The 22505-nt window shown below is 39.0% G+C and overlaps 2 protein-coding genes across 4 annotated transcripts in view; one reads left to right on the top strand and one right to left on the bottom strand.

The window, feature by feature from the left end:
• ARFIP1 (ARF interacting protein 1) overlaps positions 1-9416 on the bottom strand; it is a 77123-nt gene extending 67707 nt beyond the window's left edge. Inside the window, exon 1 of one of the 2 annotated variants that reach the window (XM_081134097.1) lies at positions 9069-9416. The gene's annotated coding sequence lies outside the window, so the exon portion shown is untranslated. The remainder of the gene's footprint in view (positions 1-9068) is intronic. The other variant, XM_081134098.1, reaches the window with a different exon arrangement.
• Positions 9417-9520: 104 nt separating this feature from the next.
• TIGD4 (tigger transposable element derived 4) lies at positions 9521-19975 on the top strand. 2 transcript variants are annotated; one of them, XM_081134095.1, is made up of 3 exons: positions 9521-9720; positions 16233-16321; positions 16480-19975. In XM_081134095.1, exon 3 carries the CDS (start codon positions 17030-17032, stop codon positions 18566-18568), a length of 1539 nt encoding a protein of 512 aa, XP_080990221.1. In that variant the 5' UTR covers positions 9521-9720; positions 16233-16321; positions 16480-17029; the 3' UTR covers positions 18569-19975. The 2 variants fall into 2 exon arrangements, with proteins under 2 accessions (XP_080990221.1, XP_080990222.1); XM_081134096.1 differs by lacking the exon at positions 9521-9720 and adding an exon at positions 12202-12245.
• Positions 19976-22505: the final 2530 nt, after the last annotated feature.

The raw sequence follows: 22505 nt of genomic DNA, 5'->3' as shown, positions 1-22505 counted from the left end.
ACTTGTATGTATAGTCTTCCTAGCTTAGTTCACTGAGAGGGCCTAGAAGCAGTGATACCCAGTAACAATGTATATACCTGGTGCTCAGACCTTGGCCTCTACACACCATTCACCCAATAAAAGGGACCACAGCTTTTAAGCAGAAGTGGTTGATTCTAAGGCTAGACACCTATAAGTCCTTTTAGATAGTGATAAATTAAGTTCAGGTTGCTCATTAAGATAAACACATCAGTCTAGATAGCTCAAAAGCAGAAAGCTTTAGCAAAATATAGATAATTCTCAATTACATATAGTAGTGGGAAACAATTTAAAAATTAACCTAATATTCAACCATTCCCATCCCTACCATCATTACCATCTTTTAACCAAGTAACTAATAAATTAACTGTTTGGAGAAGTCTTTTTATTTTCCCACTCAGATTGTGTTACAAAGAAACTAATGAGAAGTAAAATGATAAGACTCTTAAAACTAAATTACTCCCTGAAAGAAAGCTAGCTGCAAATGAACTCTAAATTATTCAGTGTCCGGTGGCCTCGTTCTTCATAGATGGCTAGCTAAATTCCAGAACATTAGCAGTGAAGCCAACCAAGAACCAAGTGAACTGGAGAACTGCTTTAATTCTGTTACTAAATTCCCAAAACCATTTAAAATAAACCCCTCAATATCCACAGGTAATTTTTTTCAATGTAAAAAAGCTCAGGGTAAATAATCTAAGAATATAGGTTAATATACATATAGTTACATATAGAAATATTTATAGATATGTATATACATGAGTTAGTTTAGATTTCCTTAGAAGTAACCCCAACAATAATAAGCACATATAGTGCCCAGATTTTAGTTTCTAATATCATTCTTCAATAAAGGGGACGAGCAATGCTCCTTGGAGAATTGGCTGATTCTCGGACTGGAGCAGGAAATATACAAGATGAGCCTGGAGCATCTTGTAGTGCCAGAAAGTAAAAAGGTGCTTAAAAAAAATAAAACAACAACAAAAACTCACAATGATGGGGATATGTCAAAGGAATAGAGGAACCAACTGAAAGAACTCCCAGTGGCCAAAGCTGGAACAGTTTGAGCAACAAAATAAGTAAAGTAGTACTGGATTATACCTCAAAGTACAAAATAAATATCCATGAGTCAGTACTGATATATAAATGACTGAATAATTTAATAAGTGGGGGGAAAGAGGCAAATCTCCTCTCTAGAAAAAAATCATAAAAGTTTATATACTACTACACTGTTAAGAGGTAGAACTCCCCACTGCTTAATGTGCATTTCCTATAGTGACTTTCTTATAAAAGCACAACATGCAAAAAGAGGAGAGGAAAAAAATAACTTTACAAGGGACAAACTTGACAAACAGTATCTCAGGCCAGGTGATCAAGGTTAACATCAACAGTGCTAAGAAATATTGACAGTATTTATTTATTTAAAACATATCTTTTATTGATTTCAGATTGGGGAAGGGAGAGGGAGAGAGAGAGAAACATCAATGATGAGAGAGTCGTCATTGATCGGCTGCCTCCTGCACACCCCCAACTGGGGATGAGCCTGCAACCCAGGCATGTGCCCTGAACAGGATCGAAACGTGATCTTCTGGATCCTAAGTCGATGCTCAACTGCTGAGCCACGCCTGGCCAGGCAACAGTATTTACTCTTGATATGAGAATGGCACTTGACTTCTGTTGTCCTCCTCCAAAAATGCACTGCCCAGTCTAATCATGAGAAAAACATCAGACAAATCCCAAATGAGGGACAGTCTACATAATACCTGTCCTGCAGTCCTCAAAACTATCAAGTTTTCATCAAAAACCAGGCGTCTTAAAACCAAGAGGACACATAACAACTAAATGTAATGTGGTATCCTGGATGGGATACCAGAATAGGAACATTAGGAAAAAACTGAGGTAATCTGAGCATATGTTAGTGAATAATAATGTATAAATAGTGGTTCATGAATTGTGACAAATGTTCCATACCAATGTAACATGTTATTAACAGGGGAAACTGGGCATGGTGTATGTAGGAACCTCTATACTACTTCTGTAATAATTCTGTAAATCTAAAACTGATCTAAAATATGAGTTTATTATAAAATAATCTAAGAATACTGTGCTATATTTTATAATAATTAATTTTCAATAATTAATAAGTTTACATTATTAAAATACTAATTTGCTTTCATACACTTGGGAAAAAACCCAGTATAACTGGCAGTTTAACTATGACTATATTAACTACTATATTTATAAATATTAATATTCAAATTCCTATATTGCAAAAATCCATGAACTGAAATCTTTAGTAACATCAACTTGGAAATTCAATCAATATTTAGGTGTCAGGCACTGAGCTAGGTCTTAGGGATTCAATTCTAAGTCAAAAAAGAAAATAAGGCCCGGCCGGGCGTGGCTCAGCAGTTGAGCGTCGACCTAGGATCCAGGCGATCAGGGTTCGATTCCCGGTCAGGGCACATGCCCAGGTTGTGGGCTGCAGCTGATCAATGACTCTCTCATCATTGATGTTTCTATCTCTCTCTCCCTCTCCTTTCCTCTCCCTGAAGTCAATAAAGATATATTTTTAAAAAATAAAAAATAAATAAGATATGGTCCCACCCTGGCCAGTATGGCTCAGTTGGTCGGGCACTGTCCCGGGCACAAAAAGGTTGCTGGTTCGCTGCCAGGTCAAGGCACATGCCCAGGGTTTGGGGCTAGATCAACAGTGGGGGGCGTGCAGGAAGCGGCCAATCAATGTTTCATTCTCATAATGATGTTTCTCTTTCTCTTTCTCTTTCTCTTTCTCCCCCTCTCCCTTCCTCTCTCTCTAAAAATCAATACAAAATCTTTAAAAAAAGAAAAAAAAGATGTGGTTCCTGTTTTCATGGAGTTTGGAGGCAGTGGAAGAGAAAGACAATCATATAATCACACAAATAAATGTAAATTGCAACTGTGGTAAATGTATGATGTTACTACCTAATCTAGAAGGTTACAGTATTCCCTAAGGAAGCAAAACTCAGATGAGGCATGAAGGTAAAGTAAAGAAAGAGTGGTCTAGACAGGGAGAAAAGCGTGTGTAAGGAAAGGCCTTGTAAAGGTAAGGAGCAAGGCAGTTACAAAGGCTAAAACAAAGTCAGCTTGGTTGACGTGGAAAGTTAGGCAGGGGAGAGGGACTGGGAAGGGGGAAGGAACAGGGGGGAAAGGGTCATTGGGGAGAAAAAGGGACATCTGTAATACTTTAAACAAAAATAAAAATTATAAAAAAAAAGAAAGAAAGAAAAAAAAAGAAAGTTAGGCAGAACATGGTAAAAGATGAGGCTCAGAGGGCTAAGCACTGTTAAGGAGTTTCATTTTACCCTAGAAGCAATGGGAAGCCATAAAAAGAGGAGTGGAGAGTGCCAATCAGATGTGTTTCGAAATAAGTCACTGTGCCTTCAGGATGAATAACGGATTAGAAAGCGCCCAAACAGAAGTAGGTAGACAGGACTGGAGGCTTTCAGGCAAGACGATGGTAACAAAATGAAGTGGTAGCAGTAGAAATGGGAAGAAGGAGACAGATTCAAGAGATTAATAAAATCTAACACACTGGATATATCAGGGTGAGAGTGTTATTAAGGATCACTCCTAGTTGTCTGGATTTTACACCTGGAAAGATAGTGGAGTCTGTTCAATGAAATAAGGAACAGAAAAGGAGGACAAACAGAAGGTTTGGGGGGGCAGTAAGAGGGAAATCAGTTTAGTTTTGGAAATATTGTATTTGAGATACCTTTACTATATTCAAGAAAGTGCCAACTACAAAGCCAGATATACAGGTCTAGAGCTCAAAGGGAATAGAAAACACTCATCATGTTCATGGAAAAGCTCACATCTTCATCCTAGAAAAGCAGTTAACTACAATCCCCAAATATCCAAGAAAACATTAGACTTCGACCATCTGTATTAAAACAAAAAGTTGAGAGAGAACATGGCAATATTTTATCAGCTAAAACAAAAACTGCTAGACAGGTATTTTTTTAAAATCTTGGTTCAATAGTATAGTAACTATGTCACTAATTGTATAGTATTTTAAAGTTTTAGCATGACTGGCCCATGTTATTGGAAATGATCTATATTTGCACTGTCCAATAAAGTAGCCATGAGCCACATGTGGCTATTGAGCACATGAAATGTGCCTTGTGTGACAAGGAACTGAGTTTTTAAAATCCTATTTTTAACTAATTTAAATAGCCACATGATATTAGCATGGGTTTAGTGCTTCCTTGTGTAGTTCATCTAATCCCCAACAACTACCTTGTGAATTAACTAAGACTGGGTGTCGGGGCTAGAGGGATTAGAGAAGTAGAAATTTTCATTCCATCTGCTTATTATATTACTTGAATTTTTATTTCAAGAATATATATTACTTGTATAATTAATATGTCATATAGAAAAACTGTGAAATGCAAAAAGAGGAAGATAAAAATAATCTGTAAACCTACCTTTAAGAAATAATCTACAAATAACATTAGCCATATATTAAGAGGATCTGCATTTTTAACCCTTTTGTGAGTATTAGTAGTACCTGTAGCACCACTGATTCAAGCTACTCTCTGAGTTTTAACACATTTTGCTTCTACCCCTCCCCATTCTAAAACACCTTGGAAATCCTGTTAGGCAGCTTCATCTCCAGAACTCTCCCTCAAAACTGCTAAAAATAAACATTTAACAGTTCCGTTGCCTATCTCCCTTTCACCATCACCCTCTTGTCACCAATGTCACACACTTTAATTAGAATCCAATCTCTACCCTGCAATGTCCTGAAATCATTTAGTCACTATAGTGAAAAGAGTCGTGAAGCTCTCCTTTTACTTCTTGAGTGATCTTGGACTAATTATTCCTGCTGGTTTCTATACCTGTTTCTTCACTGGTTAACAGAAAATAAGAATTCCTAATACACAGGTAGCATTTATAAAGCATAACGCCTAGCCGGAGTAGCCCTCAATAAATGACAACTATTATGGACTTCTATGTGCCTAGAGCTGCCCTAGATGCTGAAGGTAGCACTTTGAAACAAAACATATAGGGTCCTGGCCATCCTGAAAGTCACATGCCACTGCATGCCCCCAAGGACTCTTTTCACCTGGGATTTGAATTCCTGACCCATCCCTTATTAGGTATGTGACCTCATATAAAGCACTTGATCTAAAATCTCAGTTTCTTCATTTCTAACATGGTAATGTTATCTGCTCTATCTACTTGACATAACTGGAATAAAAATGAGTATATATGTGAAAGTGCTTTGTAAATCATTATATGCTAAATAAACAGAAGGTATTAAACAAAGAGTAACATATTCTTTTCTAGGGCAAAGCTTTCCTTCCAACCAGTGTGCCAAAAATGGACTACAGATGTGCTGAAATACTGACCCACTCTCCCCGCCCCCTCAGCCTTCAGGGAGCCAGGGAGGGCCTGGCTATAGTTTGTCATAAATATATACTGTAATCATTTTCCATGTGTGCCACGATGCAGAAAAATCTGGAAAACTTGCTCTAAAACACTATCTCATGTTAGCAGAAATTAGTTGGCCAACTTACTCCCTCCCCTGGATGATTTGGGATTCACCACTAATCTCTGCTGTTCTTATGATCCTGCTCCAAAGACAGTGTGTCACAGTTTCCCAAAAGATAAAAGAGGATCAGCCTGACCATCAAGGAGCTGCTAGCCAAATGCTATATAGACATACAAAAATGAAACAAAATAAAAATTCTTTGGTAAGAATATGGCAAAGATATTGCTATATTTTCACAAAAGATTTGAGCAGTTTCCAGCAACACCTGCCTGTAGCCATCCTAGACAAAGGCCTAGAAGTAATGGAGGAGAAAGGGATACATAATAAGATAGAGGAGAGAAAGAGAAAAGGAATCAAGGAAAGAAAACATATACTTTTGTCTTGTAGAAAATGGCTGATAATCTGCAAGAGCTATTCAGTGGCTTCTATGACTGCCTAAAGCTAGTAGAGACCAAAGATAAGAATATTTTCAGATTCTTTTGTTTCATAGTATTTTTCATACATCCTAGAACCAATGCTGGTGCATATCTGACTTTTAGACTGTCATTGCCCCTAAGTCATCATCTTTCATATTATATAGAACTACTCTTCCCAGTCTGTACATACAGTTTTTCATCTCTAGCCATATTACCTTAAACTTTGTGTTGAATTTACTCCTTCCTCCATCCTGAACTCATTCCTTACTCTATCCCAAATTTATCGTTCTGGAATATATTTACACTTCTAGACTCTCACAATGTTGAGTTTATTTATTACTTAAAATCTTTATTTTCACATTTTTCTATTCCTCATACATCATAATACATACACAGAGAGATTTATATCCGTCCTCACAGGAAAAGTCTACCAAATAACACTCCAAATTTATTTCTTTTTGTCCTGTTTTGTGGTATGACATTCAACCAGGTGTTCATCCACTGTAGATTAATAAAAGATCTTCTTTTCTTAATGTCTGATAGAAAATCAGGTGAGATACTTCCAACTAAGGCCAAAAAAGGTGTAAAGAATACATGGTAGAAGCAGTCTAGAGCACTAGCTAAGAACTCACAAACTAGAGCAAGACAATCTATGTTCAATCCTGGCTCCACTTGTGTGACTCTGAACAGATTACTTTAGCTTCTGTCAATCATTTGGTTTCATTAGTAATCACTTAGTTTCTTCATCTATAAAAATGGGAATTTTAGCTACCTTATAAGGTTGCTGTGAGGATTAGATGAGATAATCATGTAAAGCACTTAGCATAATGCCTGGCACACAGTAAGTAAATGAATGTTAATTGTTGCTATGGTGTTAGATATAATCTATCTTCTGACTTCGTCATTAGATTAGAAGGAAACTAATTTAGCATAATTTACTCTTTATAAAGTTATGTTTTCTGCTCCTCCCCAAGTGAGGATGTTAGACAGAAGGAAAATTATTTTATTTTGTGAGCAGAAGAAACTGGTTACTGTATATAGACTATGATGAACTGTATAGGTCTCTTCAAGTTCCAACAGTCTATGAAACAAGTGTCAAACATTTAGAACTTAAATCCTTGATCAACAAACACTTCACAACCAAATCAATTAAGTTCAAATATGCACTCTAAACTTACATTAAGTTTGGAAGGTTACTAACTTCTTCACAAGAGAGAACATCATTATATACCTAATATAGAACAGTGGGAAAGGGGATGTTAAGATAAGCAGCAACATAATGAAAGTTATAGACCATACTATTGAAACATCCTAGTAGGTTGGTGATATTTAATATGTATTTAAAAACTAATAAACACATTAATTTATAAGTCCACGGATTTCCACAGCACTGGCCACAAACAGCTATCCCTAAAAAGAAACCTCAAAACCACAAATCAGGAACTATAAAGTAAGCAGTCTTCCTTCCTTCTCTAGGTGTAGGAAGGAATTTAGAAACACTGACGTTTTGAAGTAGAGAGATTTCAGTATAAAGCTAGAATCTCAGCACTCTACTCTCCCCAAACAAGCTACAGTATTTACAAGTTGAAAAATAACAGCCCCACAAAAAAAGTTTATATTAACTTCAACAAGACACTAAGACATGATTATATATCTGGAGGTTATATATCTCATATATACATTTCATATATATATATGTATGTGTGCATATATATATTTTAATATACATACACATACACATACACCATCCCGAGGTTCTCTATCTCCTTTCAGAATTTGATAAAAAGAATAGATTCTTCCCCCTCCCCTACCCAAAATGCATTCAAACAAAACTTTGCACATAACTTCAGAGTTGCAGCTGAGTCACAAACCTCATAAAAGATGGATCCTAAGACTTAAGCCAGGATTAAGATAATTTTAAAAAGAATGAAAGTGAGGCAGAGATTTTTAATCCAGAAAATAAAATAAGATTAGAAATACTTTCTATTTTCTCAGATAATGAGTGTGAGACATAGTAGTAGGAAGAGGGTGTTGGCCATGTCTAGCAAGGAAAACAAACAGGACAAATGGGAAAAAAAGTGTAACTAAAACAGTACTAACATATTGTGTTATAATCACTGAGATAGCAGCAATTAAATGGCCAATTTCTGCAGCCTCAACACAGGGCTGATTTAAAGTAACCAATTCTGGTGCACGTTTCCATGCCAATGAAGTTAATTAACTTCACCTTGCAAGGTGAACAAACCCTTGCAAGGTGAAAGCACAAGTTTATGAAAATTCTTACAAATCTTCCAATTTTCCTTATAAAATAAGAACCGAGTTAGAGAAATTATATACTTTAGGAGAAAACTAAGGGAGGGGGAACAGAAATCCTCAAAGGGGGTGGCTAAAGGATTTGCAAGAAGTGTAAATTACACTTTTTGAGATCAAAGGGCTCAAGAGAGAGATAAGAACAAAGCAAAGGATGAAATAATAAAATAAAAGGAAAAAGCATCTACAGACTGTTCTTTAAAAAAACAAAACAAAAACCTCTTTCCTTTTCCTAGACACGTAAACAGTAGTTATTTGGCAAAGTGGAACGGACGAGAAGACGACAGCACAACTTCCTTCCCAAACTCCAGCATTCCTCGGACGTTCCCACGTAAGCAAGGCTCCTCCCTCTGCACCACTGTCCAAAGTACCTCTCGGAGGGACTATCACTGTCTCCCTGCCTCTCACTGCGGGAGAGAGGACGTGGAGGATGCAGGGAGGGGAACGAAGTAAAGGCTGGACACCGAACCTGAAGGTGGCCAACTCTGAGACTCAATCGAGAAAGACCTGGATCCTGCAACCCCTTTTCCCACGCAATGCATGCAATGCCAAGAAGGTGCCACCTTGGAAGGGCCGCCCTCCCTCTACACCGGCTGTTTCGGGGGACACACTCGGGGTCAGTAGGAACGAAGGGTAAGAAACCAAAGGCCGAATACTTGGGCAGATATGGAAAGACTAAGGATAGAAGTGCCTTGTGAAAAAGTCCGGAACCCCAAAGTCAACGTGTCCGCCACAGCCAACCCCTCAGACTAGCCTTCCCCGCCTCCTTCCAGGTGGGCCAGCTCCGCCCTCACCTGTCCGCTGGGAGCCCGGCAGGTCTCACGTCGAGGATGATCCCTGCAGCTGCTCTCTGGAATCGTCTCAATACTTGGAAAAAGTGAGCGGAAAAGCAACTTGGGCCTTTTCCTTCTTCTCCTCCCCCCACGCACCTCGGCTCCTCGGGGGCGGGCTGCTAATGCAGCTGTCACAGCCCCTCACTGACCAACCGCCGAGGAAACAGACCCGGGACCTCCCAGTTCGGCCTTCGACACCAACAAGAAGAGCAGCGGGGCCGGAAGTGAGGAAACCGGAAGCAGCGCTGTCTTTGGCTCTGGATGGCCTCTCTCTCTCAATCTCGCCCGGCCGAGCCACGTCTCTATGGTGCCAGCGCACCACCCCCGAAGCCCCCTCCGCCCCTTTCCCGGAGAGGCTGGCCCCGCCCCTCCCGCTGCGGCCTTAGCAACCACATCCGGGGCTCCGCCGGTGCGGTTGCCCGGGTAATTTTCTGGCTTCCGCGGGATCACAGAGGGGTGTGTGCCCGGCTTCCGAGGCACCTGCCAGAGCTGGGAGCTTGCGGAAGGGCGCGCGAGCCTCATCTTGACTGGTCGGAGGTCTCCAGGAGCCCTCAGCGTCCCTTTCTCACTCACACACCCCAGCCTCACGCGTTAGGCGTCCCCCCTACAGACGGTGAGCCGGCGGCGGGAGGGTGGAGGTGGCCGTAGCTCACCGCCACGCAGATCACCGGAGAGCCCAAGCTTCATTCTCAGAAGCGGGAGAGCACGGAGGCTGTTCCAGTCCCGCGGCGGGTGGGAAGGTGGAGGGGATAGCGGGTTAGGGAGCAGATGGGATGCGGGCGCCTCCCCCCAGCTTCCTCGGCGCCGGGGAGAGCCCCTCCCGCCACGTCACTCACGCCCCCCGCGGGGAGAGCAGCCCGCCCACGCCCGCACGCGGAGCCCCGTCGCCGGCTCCGTCGCTCTGACCACTGGAATTCCGCTCTGCTCGCTCGCTGGCCGCGGGTCCCCGACGCTTCTCTTTCCCGCGCCTCTGTCTTTATCCCTACGACCGATTTCTCCTTTCTTCGCTCGCGCCGTTCCTTAAGTCGATCACCGCCCTGTCTGCAGATGCCGCTGGACAACCCCTTTTCTCAGAGCCCTTCGTCGTTTCCCGGCTGGAGGCCCCGAACTGTACCCGGGACACTCGCCCCGGCCCCGGCCCCGGCCCCGGCCCCGGCCCCGGCCCCGGCCCCGGCCCGGCCCGCGCGGAGGGCGCCTGGCGCGCGGCGGTGCTGGGCTGGCCGGGGGCGCGTTCCCACACTGTACACACGGGCGATTCATCCGCGCGGCTCCCGGTCACGGCTCGGGGCTGCTTTTCCGTTCACAGCCGTGGCTGCTCCTTTTTACGGCCATTTCGCCTGTAGAAGTGCGAAGGGAAACCGACAGTGCGCCCCGTGGGGTTCATCCCTCCTTACCCCGTGCTTCTCGCCCGCCTTTCCCTGTCCCGTCAGCTAGCAAGATAGGTTCAGTAACCTGGAGCCAAAGGCAGGCTCTGCCCCTGCAACTTTCTGGGGCGCTCCCGTGAGCAGCGTACCCCTGTACAGATACCTTCCCCTATCCGTGAATTAGTACCCACGGCACCACAAATGCTTCGAGGGTAAAATAACAGTATTTTCTGAGCTCCCCAGAACATCTTCCTCTAACAGAAACAGTACTGAAATCCCAAAACATCAATTTGTATAGAAAGGGCCCTTGCCGGAAGTGGCTCTGTTCTTAAAAAAGCAAATATATATAAATATATATGCCAATTCACTCCAACTGTAACTTAAGTTCTGTAGCTTACTACGGGCTTTTCTGTTCAAAGCCATCCTGTTAGTCTTCTCAATTATAGGAAAAGGGCCCCAATTAGAATCATTTCTGCTCTTACTGTGCAGGAACCGAATGGAACTGAGTAGCTGAGTACGAGTGTCCTGAGGGTTCCACAGCGGGCCTAGGAGGAGGCGCCTGCAGTGCAGGTGGCGCTGGACGGACGTGTGCTTAACTGTTTGAGCCGGCTGCTGCCTGAAGGATTCCTGCTAGCTGTCTTGAGTTTGGGGACATAGAGCTTCATTACAGTTAGTCTATTAGTCTGTCACACTCAGGTTTTTCTTATATTAGAAAGGTGGACCCTTGGCTTTAGTTATTTGTCCTTAGCTGGACGGTGTCCTTGGAAGCTGCTGAGGGTTTTGATAGGGATTCTGATGGACTTGGAACCGCTTGGAACTAACGCTGACTTCTGCTTAGTGGAGATGGCTGTTAATCATGTTAGTTACTTTTTAGTCTAGTGTGATTCTGATGCTTTGCATGATTAGTCCTCATGCATAGTGTGCAAGGCTATGTACAGGGTTAATCTTCCCAGTGATTTCTGCTGCCCCAAGGGAAACCAGAATACAAGTTGGCTTGAAGAAAATACTGGTAGCCGCTTTAGCTGGTGATGGAAAACAGTGAAATTCTATGCACTTTCTTTGGGTAAAGGGAGCAGTAACAAGTATTCTTTGGATTTGGGGAAAATTTTTCATACTAACTGAAAGATCTTATTTCAAACCTAACCCTACTTAGATGGAGACATTTGTTCCTCCCTCTTTCTCCCCTCCCTCCTTTCTTCCTTTTTCCCTTCCTTCCTATATTTCTTTCTTACCTCCCCCACTCCCTGCCTCCCTTTTCTTTCTTTCCTTTTACTTCCTTTCTCCCCTCGGTCCCTCCCACCCTCCTCCTGCCCCTCCTCCTCCTCTCTCTCCCTCCCCTCTGCTAGGGCTTGGGGAATTCTACTTGTCCATTTTTAGGAAGCATGGATAACTGCTTTTCTCTCAGTTGGTAATTATGTTTGGAGTGGTAAGAAAAAGGAAATAGCTGCCTGCCATATATGCTTATGACAGGGAGATTTTCTACTTATTTATCTTTGCACTTTTATTGGCTATTATTCAGCTTTCAAAAAAATCAGGCACCATGTTTTCATTTGGCTTGTGAGGAAGTCTGGCAGCCTATCTTTCATTTATTGACCAGAAGGAAAGGAGGCATAGGTTAAAGGATATTATCATGATTCCTTTCTGAATGAAGTAAGTGTGAATATGACCTTTTCTCTTTGCTTTAGGTGATGAATATTGTATACTGCTTATCAATATTATTTCCCCAACAGAACGGGGAAGGTGCTACCTTCAGATCTCTTCTAGGGGAATCCTGGTAATGTTGTAATACTTTTATCACTCTTATTAGCAGTTCCCTTTTCATGGAGAGATAGTTACTGATTGCATGGTACAATTCTCTGGAAACAAGTTCTTTATTAGAATTTACTGATTAATGGAACACTTAAAGGAGCCCATGAATAGTAGAATGAGTAGAACAGAAGAGTAGACTTTGTTTTAACTACAAACAGAAAAAACCTGAACTTATTATAATTCCATTACCTAGAGTTAACATTCAACATTTTGGTTAATATCTTTTTTTTATGCGTACTATATATATTTTTTCTTCATTTATTTAACAAATCATTATTGAGAACCTTCTGTTTGCTAATCACTAAGCACTGTAGGAATAGCCATGAGCCTCTGGCCTCATGCAACTTTCAGTATATGTTGTATTTGCTGGCATACAGTTTTGTATTTTGCTTTTTTTACTTAATATAGTATGAAATTTTCCTCATATCATTAAATTTTCTCCTTTAGTAACTCTGTTAGTAGTATTTTAACATATAGATTTTTCTTAATTTACTTGTATCTAATCCTTTTGGTTGCACATTCAGGTTATTTTTAGTCTTGTCTATAATTATAAAACAAAGTGAGGAATATTATAGTGTGGTTGAATTCTAAGATAATTTCCAATGATCATCACCTTGTATAATTCCCTCCCCTGTGAACATGATAGGATATCATTCCCATGATTTGTTATATGCAAAAAAGATTTTGCAGATGTAATTAAGGTTACTAATCAGTTGAGTTTGAGTTAATCAAAAGGGAGATAATAATCTGGGTGGACCTGAACTGATTACATGGGCCTTCTAAGAGCAGAGAGTTTTCTCCTGTTGGTGGAAACAGACAAAGTCAGAGAGATTGGAATCATGAGAGAGATTTGACATGAGGAAGGTTCTCTGTTGCTGAAATGAAGAGGGCCACAGGCAAGCACCTGACATAGGCCTCCAGGAGCTGAGAGCATGTTGACAGCTAACAAAAAACAAGGACCTCAGTCCTACACCCACAAGGAGTTGAATTCTGCAAATAACCCGAATGAGCTTGGAAGCCAGTTCTTCCCCAGAGCCTCCAGATAAGAGTCCCACATGACTGGCCTCTTGATTTCTGCCTTGTGAGACCCTAAGCAGAGGACCCAGTAGAGCTCACCTGGACTCTGACCTACAGAACTTGTGAGATAATAAATGGCTGTTGTTTTAAGCCACTAAATGTGGGATAATTTTGTTATGCAGCAATAGAAAATGAATACATTTATAGGCTAGATTATTTTTAAATCTGTAATTATTTGGGGAGAGTAAATCCCAGGTATGGACTTGCTGAATAAAAGTTATGCACATTTTTAAGGTTTTTGTATCATATTGCTAATTTGCCCTCCATAAACTTTATACCAATTTATGTGCCTCCTAATAACCTATGTTACTGCATTCTGGCAAACACTAGATACTACCATTCTGACAGGCAAAACAAAAACAAAAAGGTATCTCCTATTTTGAAAGAAGATTTACGTTTCTTTATTTGGGGTTCAGTTAGTAAGTCTTTTTTAGTGAATACCTATTTTTATTCTTTAGTTGGCTTTATTGTTCACATAGAGAAAATAGTCCCCAACACATAGTACAGCATTTCTCTGCTGTAATATTTTCAAGGCATAGAATGATTAATGAGCTTAACTGAGAGAATGAGTACTTCTGAGAAATATTAGCTGCTGCCAGTCTCCCAGACGTAATAATGTGGGAGAAGGGAAAGTGTCAGCTTTGTTGATTAGGCAGTAGGTGTCTTATTCTTTTCTAGGGAAAAAGTCTAGCTTGTCTGATTCAGCATTTGAAATGCAGTTATTTCAGGAATAAAGATATAGTGTATCTTACCAGGGAAAATTGTAGCTTTGGCTATTGTTTTAGAAGGAAATATATACTATTACCTATCAGAAAAAATAACTAACATCTTCCTAAATAAACATGTCACTTTTCAATTTGATCAAGATAACCGGTAATCTCTGATTATGTATATTATATTGCTTTATTCAGGATGGGGTAAGGAAGGAAATTCAAATTACTTTTCCTGTAATCCTTGTGATTTGAGATAATAGGGTTTTTTTCTGACAAGTGAAATAAGGTAGAAGGACAAAAGAAAAGAAGAAAGGAAGAAGTGAGAGAAGTTGGGAGATTAAAGAGTCATTTTGCTTGGTAGTGTCTTAAAAATTGATTCTTGCCATCTCAATTTTTGAAGGCTGGTATCTTCCTAATAAGAGCAAGATATTTTTAAATTTTTACTTTGAAATAATTGTAGATTTATAGGAAATTGCACAAAAACATACAGGAGATCCCATGTATAAGCAAAATTTTTATTTTCAGTTGAATAGTCAAATCTTATTTAGTTAGAAAGGTTATCCCTCCCTTGGTTGCTGCTTGTGTTCACAGAATGCATAATGGCCTATTCTTCTATGGAGGTCTGATACTGCTTTTGTTGTTGTTGTTGTTGTTAGGTTTGGATAGGCATTGGAAATACTGACTTGGCTTGGTGCTGAGGGCATAGAATGTGTAATTGTTATCAGAGGGGGCCACACCAGTGTGATTCAAGGACACTGTAATATAGTGAAAAGAATGGTAGACTTGACATTAGAAAGCCTGGATTCCAGACTGTACTCAACCACATTATAACTGTATGAGCTTTGAAATCCAGTTTTACTTTCCTGCTGAGTTTTTTTGGAATATAGGAAGTAAAGCAGTTTGGAATCTAAAGCCTAGGCTATCATAATTATAACCAAGATCTTTCTTGCAGTAACAACAGTAAACTCCTTCACTGGTTGTAATTCCTATGATAAAAATTACTTCTTTGATTTGGACAAGAAAGGCAAAGGAATTCTGACAAAAAGTTTTTTCAAAAAATTTTGTCCAAAAAAAAATGCAAGTGTCATCTTGAAACCTGGGAGGACAGCAAGAAAAACTAGAGGGATGGCGCACCCACAGTATTTCACACAGCAGTAACGCCACACATCAGATTAGCCTAAAGCCTGTAGCTTCAGTACTGTTTGTTTCAAGAAACTTGGCTTTCCGTATATACAGAGGTGGGCAAAAGTAGGTTTACAGTTTATTCTTGTATTATTATTAATTATTATATTATTTATTTGTATTATTTGTCTTTTTCCATGTGAAACTGTAAACCTACTTTTACCTACCCCTATATTATAAAATCTCTGAAGTTTATAGACTGACACAACGAAAGGGACACTAGAGAGATGAGAAAAATGATGAGATCATCACAAAGCATGTATTGAACACCTTGTAAGGTGCTAACTATTCTGCTAAGAGCTTTATACTAGCTCATTGAATCCCACTGAATGTGCAATAATCCTATGAGGCAGGTGCTATAGTTAACCTCTATTTTACAAGTAAGAAAATTGAGGTCAAATACTTAAGTAAAGTACCCAAGATCACATAAGTACTAAGTGGCAGTCGCTTGTCAATTCAGGTGTGTCTGGCACCAAAGCCCATATCTTTACACTATGATAAGCCCTTTATTTTACAGATAAGGAAGTGGAGAGGCTACAACCCAGGGTCACGCTTTCTCTTAGTCTAGGTCTTTTTCTTATATACTCTTAATAATTTTTCTATTCCTATGCATTTTGTCAAGCATTGCTGGCTTCTGTGCATCTAGCTAATGTGTCAAATTGATACAAAAGTTAGGAGGTTTTTACACATTTAGATAGAATTAGATTTCGATTTTTAAACTATGTGATGAAATCACTTGATTTAATTTTCAGTGAAGCATTTTCTACCAGATTCCTATAAAGGAGACACTGTCTCTCATGTGCTATTAAAAGTTGGACCTTGTGACTGCTGTCTATGTTTCTTTTAGAGAAGTCAGAGGGGCAGTCTGTGACTTCATGTAAAAAATAGCCACCAAAGATATATCCAGCATCATTTTTAGTTCTTTAATTTTGGTAAGCCCACGTTTTCAAAACAGATTAAATTTGTCTGGTTTATTTCAGAAGTATATATTACAAAGCATTCAAAGGCAAGTGAAAATTCAAATGCACAGAGCAGAGCCAGAGAGCTTTTTACAGAGGCCCTTCAGAAGGTAAGCATTTCTCCTGCTTTGGTTATTGTATTTTCAGAAACATGTTCCTATTCTTTTTTATTATTAAAGGCATAACCGATTAGCATAAATATTTTTTTAATATTCAGTTGACATATCATTGCTAAAAATGCTGTTTTGTTTGTTTTTACATTTTCAAGAGGCAGAAGATACACTGTCAAACCCTAGAAGGATTCTACTGTTTTCTTCTCTACCTTGAAGAGACTTGAAAATTAATGGGTAACATTTTGCATGAAAATTTCTGAATGCTATTTGTTCTTATCTCTTGAGGCCTTCTGTGGAGAATTAATAGGAGGCTGAATGTACAAATGGATAAAATGGATCGTCTTAAAGGATTGAAGTTCCAAAAATATATCAACAGGACTGGACAGGTTTGACATAATGAGATTTCTATTTTAGCTTGACTTCTGGAACTCTGAATAAACTATAAACTGAGCTACATAAGGTCCTGGGAAGGAGGTTTCTTTTCTAAACCATTCTAGCTACATATAACATTTTTCTTATTTAGATCCTTTTAAATATATATATTTAGTCATCAATTTCCTGAGGAATAAGACTATTATACACGTACCAACTTTTAACATATAAAGTGGGAAAGAAAGCAACAATTTGTGTCACACTGGAAAAGACATTTAATTAAGGAAACAGACCCCAGGAAGAGGAGAAATCTCTGAATAAGCACTGGTTGAGATGGCAGAAGCTTCCGTAGATGCCTCAACTCTCCCTGCAACAGTGAAAAAAAAGAAAAGTCTATCCATTGAAGAGAAGATCGACATTATAAACGCAGTAGAAAGTGGAAAGAAAAAAGCAGAGATTGCAGCTGAATATGGAATAAAGAAAAATTCATTGTCTTCCATTATGAAGAATAAAGACAAAGTTCTAGAAGCCTTTGAATCTCTGAGATTTGATCCAAAGAGAAAGAGACTGAGAACTGCTTTTTACACAGATCTGGAAGAGGCATTAATGAGATGGTATCGAATTGCTCAGTGTCTAAATGTACCAGTTAATGGTCCAATGTTGCGCCTAAAAGCTAATGATTTTGCCCAGAAACTGGGACATAATGATTTTAAGTGCAGTAATGGTTGGCTGGATCGCTTTAAATCCAGGTATGGTTTAGTATTCAGAGCTCAACCTGTAGAAGCTACAGGTGTATCAGTAGACCCTTCAACTGTTTGGCAGCAAAATATACTTCCTTATTATTTAAATGATTATCATCCTAAAAATGTTTTTAATATAAAAGAGACTGGGCTGCTTTATCGAATGTTACCTACAAATACATTTGCATTTAAAGGAGAAACATGCTCAATTGGAAAGCTGTGCAAGGACAGAATAACCCTGGTAGTTGGGACAAACATGGATGGCTCAGAGAAACTTCCTTTGCTCATCATTGGGAAAAACAGAAATCCACACTGTTTCAAAGGTATAAAATCATTGCCTGTGTATTATGAAGCTAACAGAATGGCATGGATGACCTCAGATGTATTTGAACAGTGGATGCGGAAACTCGATGAGAAATTTCAAGCCCAGCAGCGAAGAGTTGTGATTTTTGTTGATTCTTTTCCTGCACATCCAGAGGTAAAGAACCTAAAGTCCATTGAGTTAGCATTTTTTCCATCATGTTTGTCTTCCAAATTTATAGCTATGAAACAAGGTGTTATTAAAAGCCTTAAAATCAAATATCGGCACTGTCTTATCAAGAAATTTTTAAGTTCTGTTGAAGGCAGCAAAGAATTTACGTTTTCCCTATTAGATGCAGTTGATACATTGCATCTCTGTTGGAGGGCTGTAACCCCAGAGACTATTGTTAAGAGCTACAAAGAGGCAGGATTCAAATCTCAACAGGGAGAAAGTGATAAGACAAATTCAGAGACCGACACTGGTCTTGATTTGGTTGCCCATGCCCAAGCAGCGGGGGTAGAATTTCCTGAAGGTTTATCTATAGAAGAGTATGCCGCCCTGGACGATGACTTGGAGACATGTGAAGTGGCACCAAATGGTGATGAGGTGTTGACCAAAGAAAGTAAATCGGATGAAACTGGATTTTATACTTCCGATGAAGAGGATGATGGTGGATCTCTGGGAAATGAACTTCCTGTACCATCCAAAAATGAGGCAATAACTGCTTTAGATACTCTTAAAAATTTTCTTAGAAGTCAAGATATGAATGATGGGCTTCATAATTCTTTAGCAGACCTCGAAATTTTTATTAACTCTTTATCACCTAAATGATTATTTATTTTATAACATCTGAAGAGTAATACCTTTTCCTGATGTATTTTACTGTATGAGGTATGTAAAGGGAAACTACCACTTGAACATAAAAAAAATGAAAAAATTAGTAATCTTGGTTTACTTGCAAGTGTCTTTGGTCTGAATAGCAAAATTCCCTAGGTAGATTAAATAATGATTAAGTAAATGAAAAACTTGAATTTCAATTTAGCAAGCTTTTGGAAAGTAGAAATGTATTTCAGAGGCCTTGTACTTGAAAAATATGGTATATATGTTAAAAATAAAAAACTCTCCAGCTGTCTGATTTATACAGGCTGAACTGCTGATTGCTATTTTTTTTTATGTTCCCATCATGTTCTAGAATATTTTAACTTATCTACCTCATTTAAGAAAGAAAATATCTATTATTGCTTAGGTATTTATTTTTATAAATACATATATATGCTGAGTATATCCTAACTACGCTCTTAAGTATCAAGTATTAATTTTAAATTACTTATTTTTTCTCATAACTAGCTAATCTTCCTAAAAAGAAATTATAAAAAATTATTGAAAATAAAATCTGAGCCAATTATATACCAAAATGATTAAAAATTTGTCTGAACTATTTTCAAGTTATTTCTATATAAGGTCAAACAAAAGACTGTGGCCTTGTCAGATTTTTTTGTCACCTATAACCAGAAGATGATGTGGATTCTTCCTAAATATTTGTATGTATATGTGTGTGTCGAATAGCAAAATACATTATTGAAACATTTGTTAAACTCTTACGATATTTATACTTTAATAAGACTTCTCCTGAAAGTAAATATGAAGATTACATATGCTGTTACTAGAAAATATGTGGTTCTTGGTTTCCTCATTTTAACAGCTGAAGCTTATAATCTATAATATTTAATTATTTTCTTGATTTTACTGAATTTTATTTTTAGGGAAAATTGAGTGCCCTTTCAGCATATTCTAATGTATTAATCCACCCCACCTATGGTAATATTTTGGATTAAATTTCTGTTTGAGGAAGTTTGGTCTACAGAATGTTTTAAAATATTGTACCAAATTGTTTACTCTTTATCCATAAAATAGTCTTTAAACAGTAGAAATATAACAATTTGTCTGACTTTTCTATTGTTAAATTTTAAATTGTGTGCTTATTTAACTCATTATAGCTAAATGAAAAGTATTTTGAAAAAATATAAACTGTTTTTCAGATTATTTTTGTTATGAATTATTAGTGTGCCAACAAAAGACACATTTGGAAGGAAATATTTATAGAAAGTATTTTTATTTTCCACTGTTGACTTACTCTGTTTTTGAGATTTTGTAATAGTAAGCCTTAAAAATGTATTAAAATGAAGAGAGTTTCTTTTACAGTGAAATATGGACTATTTAAATTTAATTAAAAGCATTTTTATTAAAGATTTGATTTAAAATTTATTGTGGTAGAATCATGGAACTCTTCAGAGCCCCAGCTGTAACTATAGTGCCTGGCATATATTGAGTCCTCAACAATTTTTTCCTTTCTTTTTTCACTTTATAAATTTTTTTTTTTTTAATCCTCACCAGAGGATATTTTTTCCATTGCCTTTTTTTTTAGAGAGAGTGGAGGGGAGGGAGAAGGTGGAAAGAGAGAGAGAAACATCGATGCAAGAGAGACACATTGATTGGTTGCCTCCCGCTTGCACCCCAGCTGGGCCGGAGATCAAGCCTGCAACCGAGGAACATGCCCTTGACCGGAAATCAAACCCAAGACCCTTGGGTCCATGGGCTGATGCTCCAACCACTGAGCAAACCGGCCAGGGCATCCACATTATAACATTTTGATATCAAATATTTTTATTTTAATCACTCAAGATATTCTATGACATAAGAATTATTTCTTCATTTTTACAGATGAGCAAATTAAAACCTGGAAATACTAAATTATTTGTTTAAAATCTCAGAGCCCAAACTAAAATGCAGTAGTTACCTAGTCCTGTGTTATTTTGACTATATATCTTTATGCTTCTTTTCTATATAAAAGAAAATTCTATAGTTTCCCCTTGAGTTTAGGGGCCTGAGGGTAAAGTATTCAGAGAACATGCTGAATCTGTGCTGTCAGCTCTATTCACAAGATCTCCCCTGAGATCCCTATTACTATGGAAATGCTGGGATACCTTCTATTTGGTAATTCTGTACACTCTAACGCTCAGGTTCCAGTGGGGTTCTATTGAAAGCATTTAAAGCAACTTCTCTATACAGTCAATGCAAGTTGGAACTAAATGCCACTTTTTTGTTTATTTGTTTGTTTGTTTTTGTTGTTGTTAATCCTCACCTGAGGATATTTTTTCCATTGATTTTTCTAGAGAGATTGGAAGGGAGGGGGAGAGAAAGACAGACAGACAGACATTGGCTGGTTGCCGCCCACACGTGCCCCACCTGGGCTGGAGCCTGCAACTGAGGTACATGCCCTTGGCTGGAATCAGACCTAGGACCCTTCAGTCCTCAGACCGACGCTCTAACCGCTAGGATACTGGCTAGGGCTGTCTTTTCAAAAAGCCACTTGACTTACAGTTCACCTGTTTTTCAATTAAATGTGGTATTATTTTCATTGTTTCTTGCCTTATAAATCCCTACTGTTTCAACAATGTTTTTGCTTCTTTCTACTTCACCAAGCAACAGATCTTGAATTTGGGACATTGTTTCACTACCAATGGCTACAGAACTGCTGCGAAAAGCTTGGTTTAGGATAAAACAGGACAGTGAGTAAATCAAGGCCTGTGGGTTTCGTGTCGCCCGCCTGGCTTCTCACTGGGACCTGACGTCAAATGTCAGGCACCCCTTTTAGTGTATACAGAGCAGAATAACTGGGAGGGGGAGAAAGCTAGGGGAGGGAAGAGTTGAAGGAGAGCTTCCCAAGCAAACACCTAGCACGTCAAGAGAAGCCCTTTCCATTTACTGGCCCAGCAGGGGCTCAGTAGAGACTGGCAGAAAGAGATTTGCCCTTTAGGAGAGGCAGTGCCATCCATGCGCCCACAGGTGCAGAGTCCAGCGGCGGGCTGGGTCTTTGGCGGCACCAAGAGCTCCCTGAGCATAAGGCAGCCGAGAAGCTGCACCAGATGCTGAGAGATCCTGCCACCACAGGAGATAAAGGCCTAGGTTGGGGGCCATGGTGTACACGTAATAAGTTTTCAGAAAATAATCTCTCAATGGAGTGAATTAAACGAAGCCCTAGTTTTTTGCTACCTTGTGAAAGACATTTCATTTCTCTGAACTGTTTGCTCCATCCATAAAACGAGACTGACACTTCATTTGAATTTCTTTTGTGGAAAGATATTTTAACATATGAATGTATTTAGCAAACTCTAAGATGTTCCACAACTATAAGGAATGACTAGAAAGGTGCTTTGTTTACTACCAGATATGCCCAAGTATTAACACTGTGGTCACTAAACATCAATGACCAATTTTCTTATTGGCATTCTTCTGTGCAATAAAATTGGGAAGCCAGCATTTCTAGAAATACGCAATTTATCCATAGAGCTAAAAATTTATTTTCATTTTGCATGAGGGAATAAAGAGAAATCTTTATTTTTCCTGAATTGATCCTCATGCAAAGCAATTTAATAAAATAAGTACTCATCACAAAATAGCCCTTTCTGTCACCACATTAGTTCATTCAATTATACTATTTCCTTGAGCTGTGAAACCAAAGGTAACCCAGAGTTGTGGGGAGACTAAGTAATATAAACACTACTGTACTAACCAGCTTGGGCTGCCATAACAAATACCCAAACACCATGGACTGGGTGGCTTAAACAACAAATTTATTTTCTCATAGTTTTGGAGGCTAGATGTCTGAGAACAGGGTGCCAGCACGTTCAGTTTATAATGAGGGCTCTTCCCTTTCTCCCCTTAGTTTGTAGATAGTCACAAAGACTTCTTCTTTGTCCCAGCACAG

Source organism: Miniopterus schreibersii (assembly GCF_964146895.1).
Source record: "Miniopterus schreibersii genome assembly, chromosome: 4".
In the NCBI taxonomy this organism is placed as follows: Eukaryota; Metazoa; Chordata; class Mammalia; order Chiroptera; family Miniopteridae; genus Miniopterus; species Miniopterus schreibersii.
The sequence above is the reverse complement of the archived record's forward strand: the minus strand, read 5'-3'. Positions and strand labels throughout refer to the sequence as shown.

What these genes read in the sequence shown, in the direction of transcription:
- TIGD4 (XM_081134095.1), top strand. Translation starts at nt 17,030, where the DNA reads ATGGCAGAAGCTTCCGTAGATGCCTCAACTCTCCCTGCAACAGTGAAA.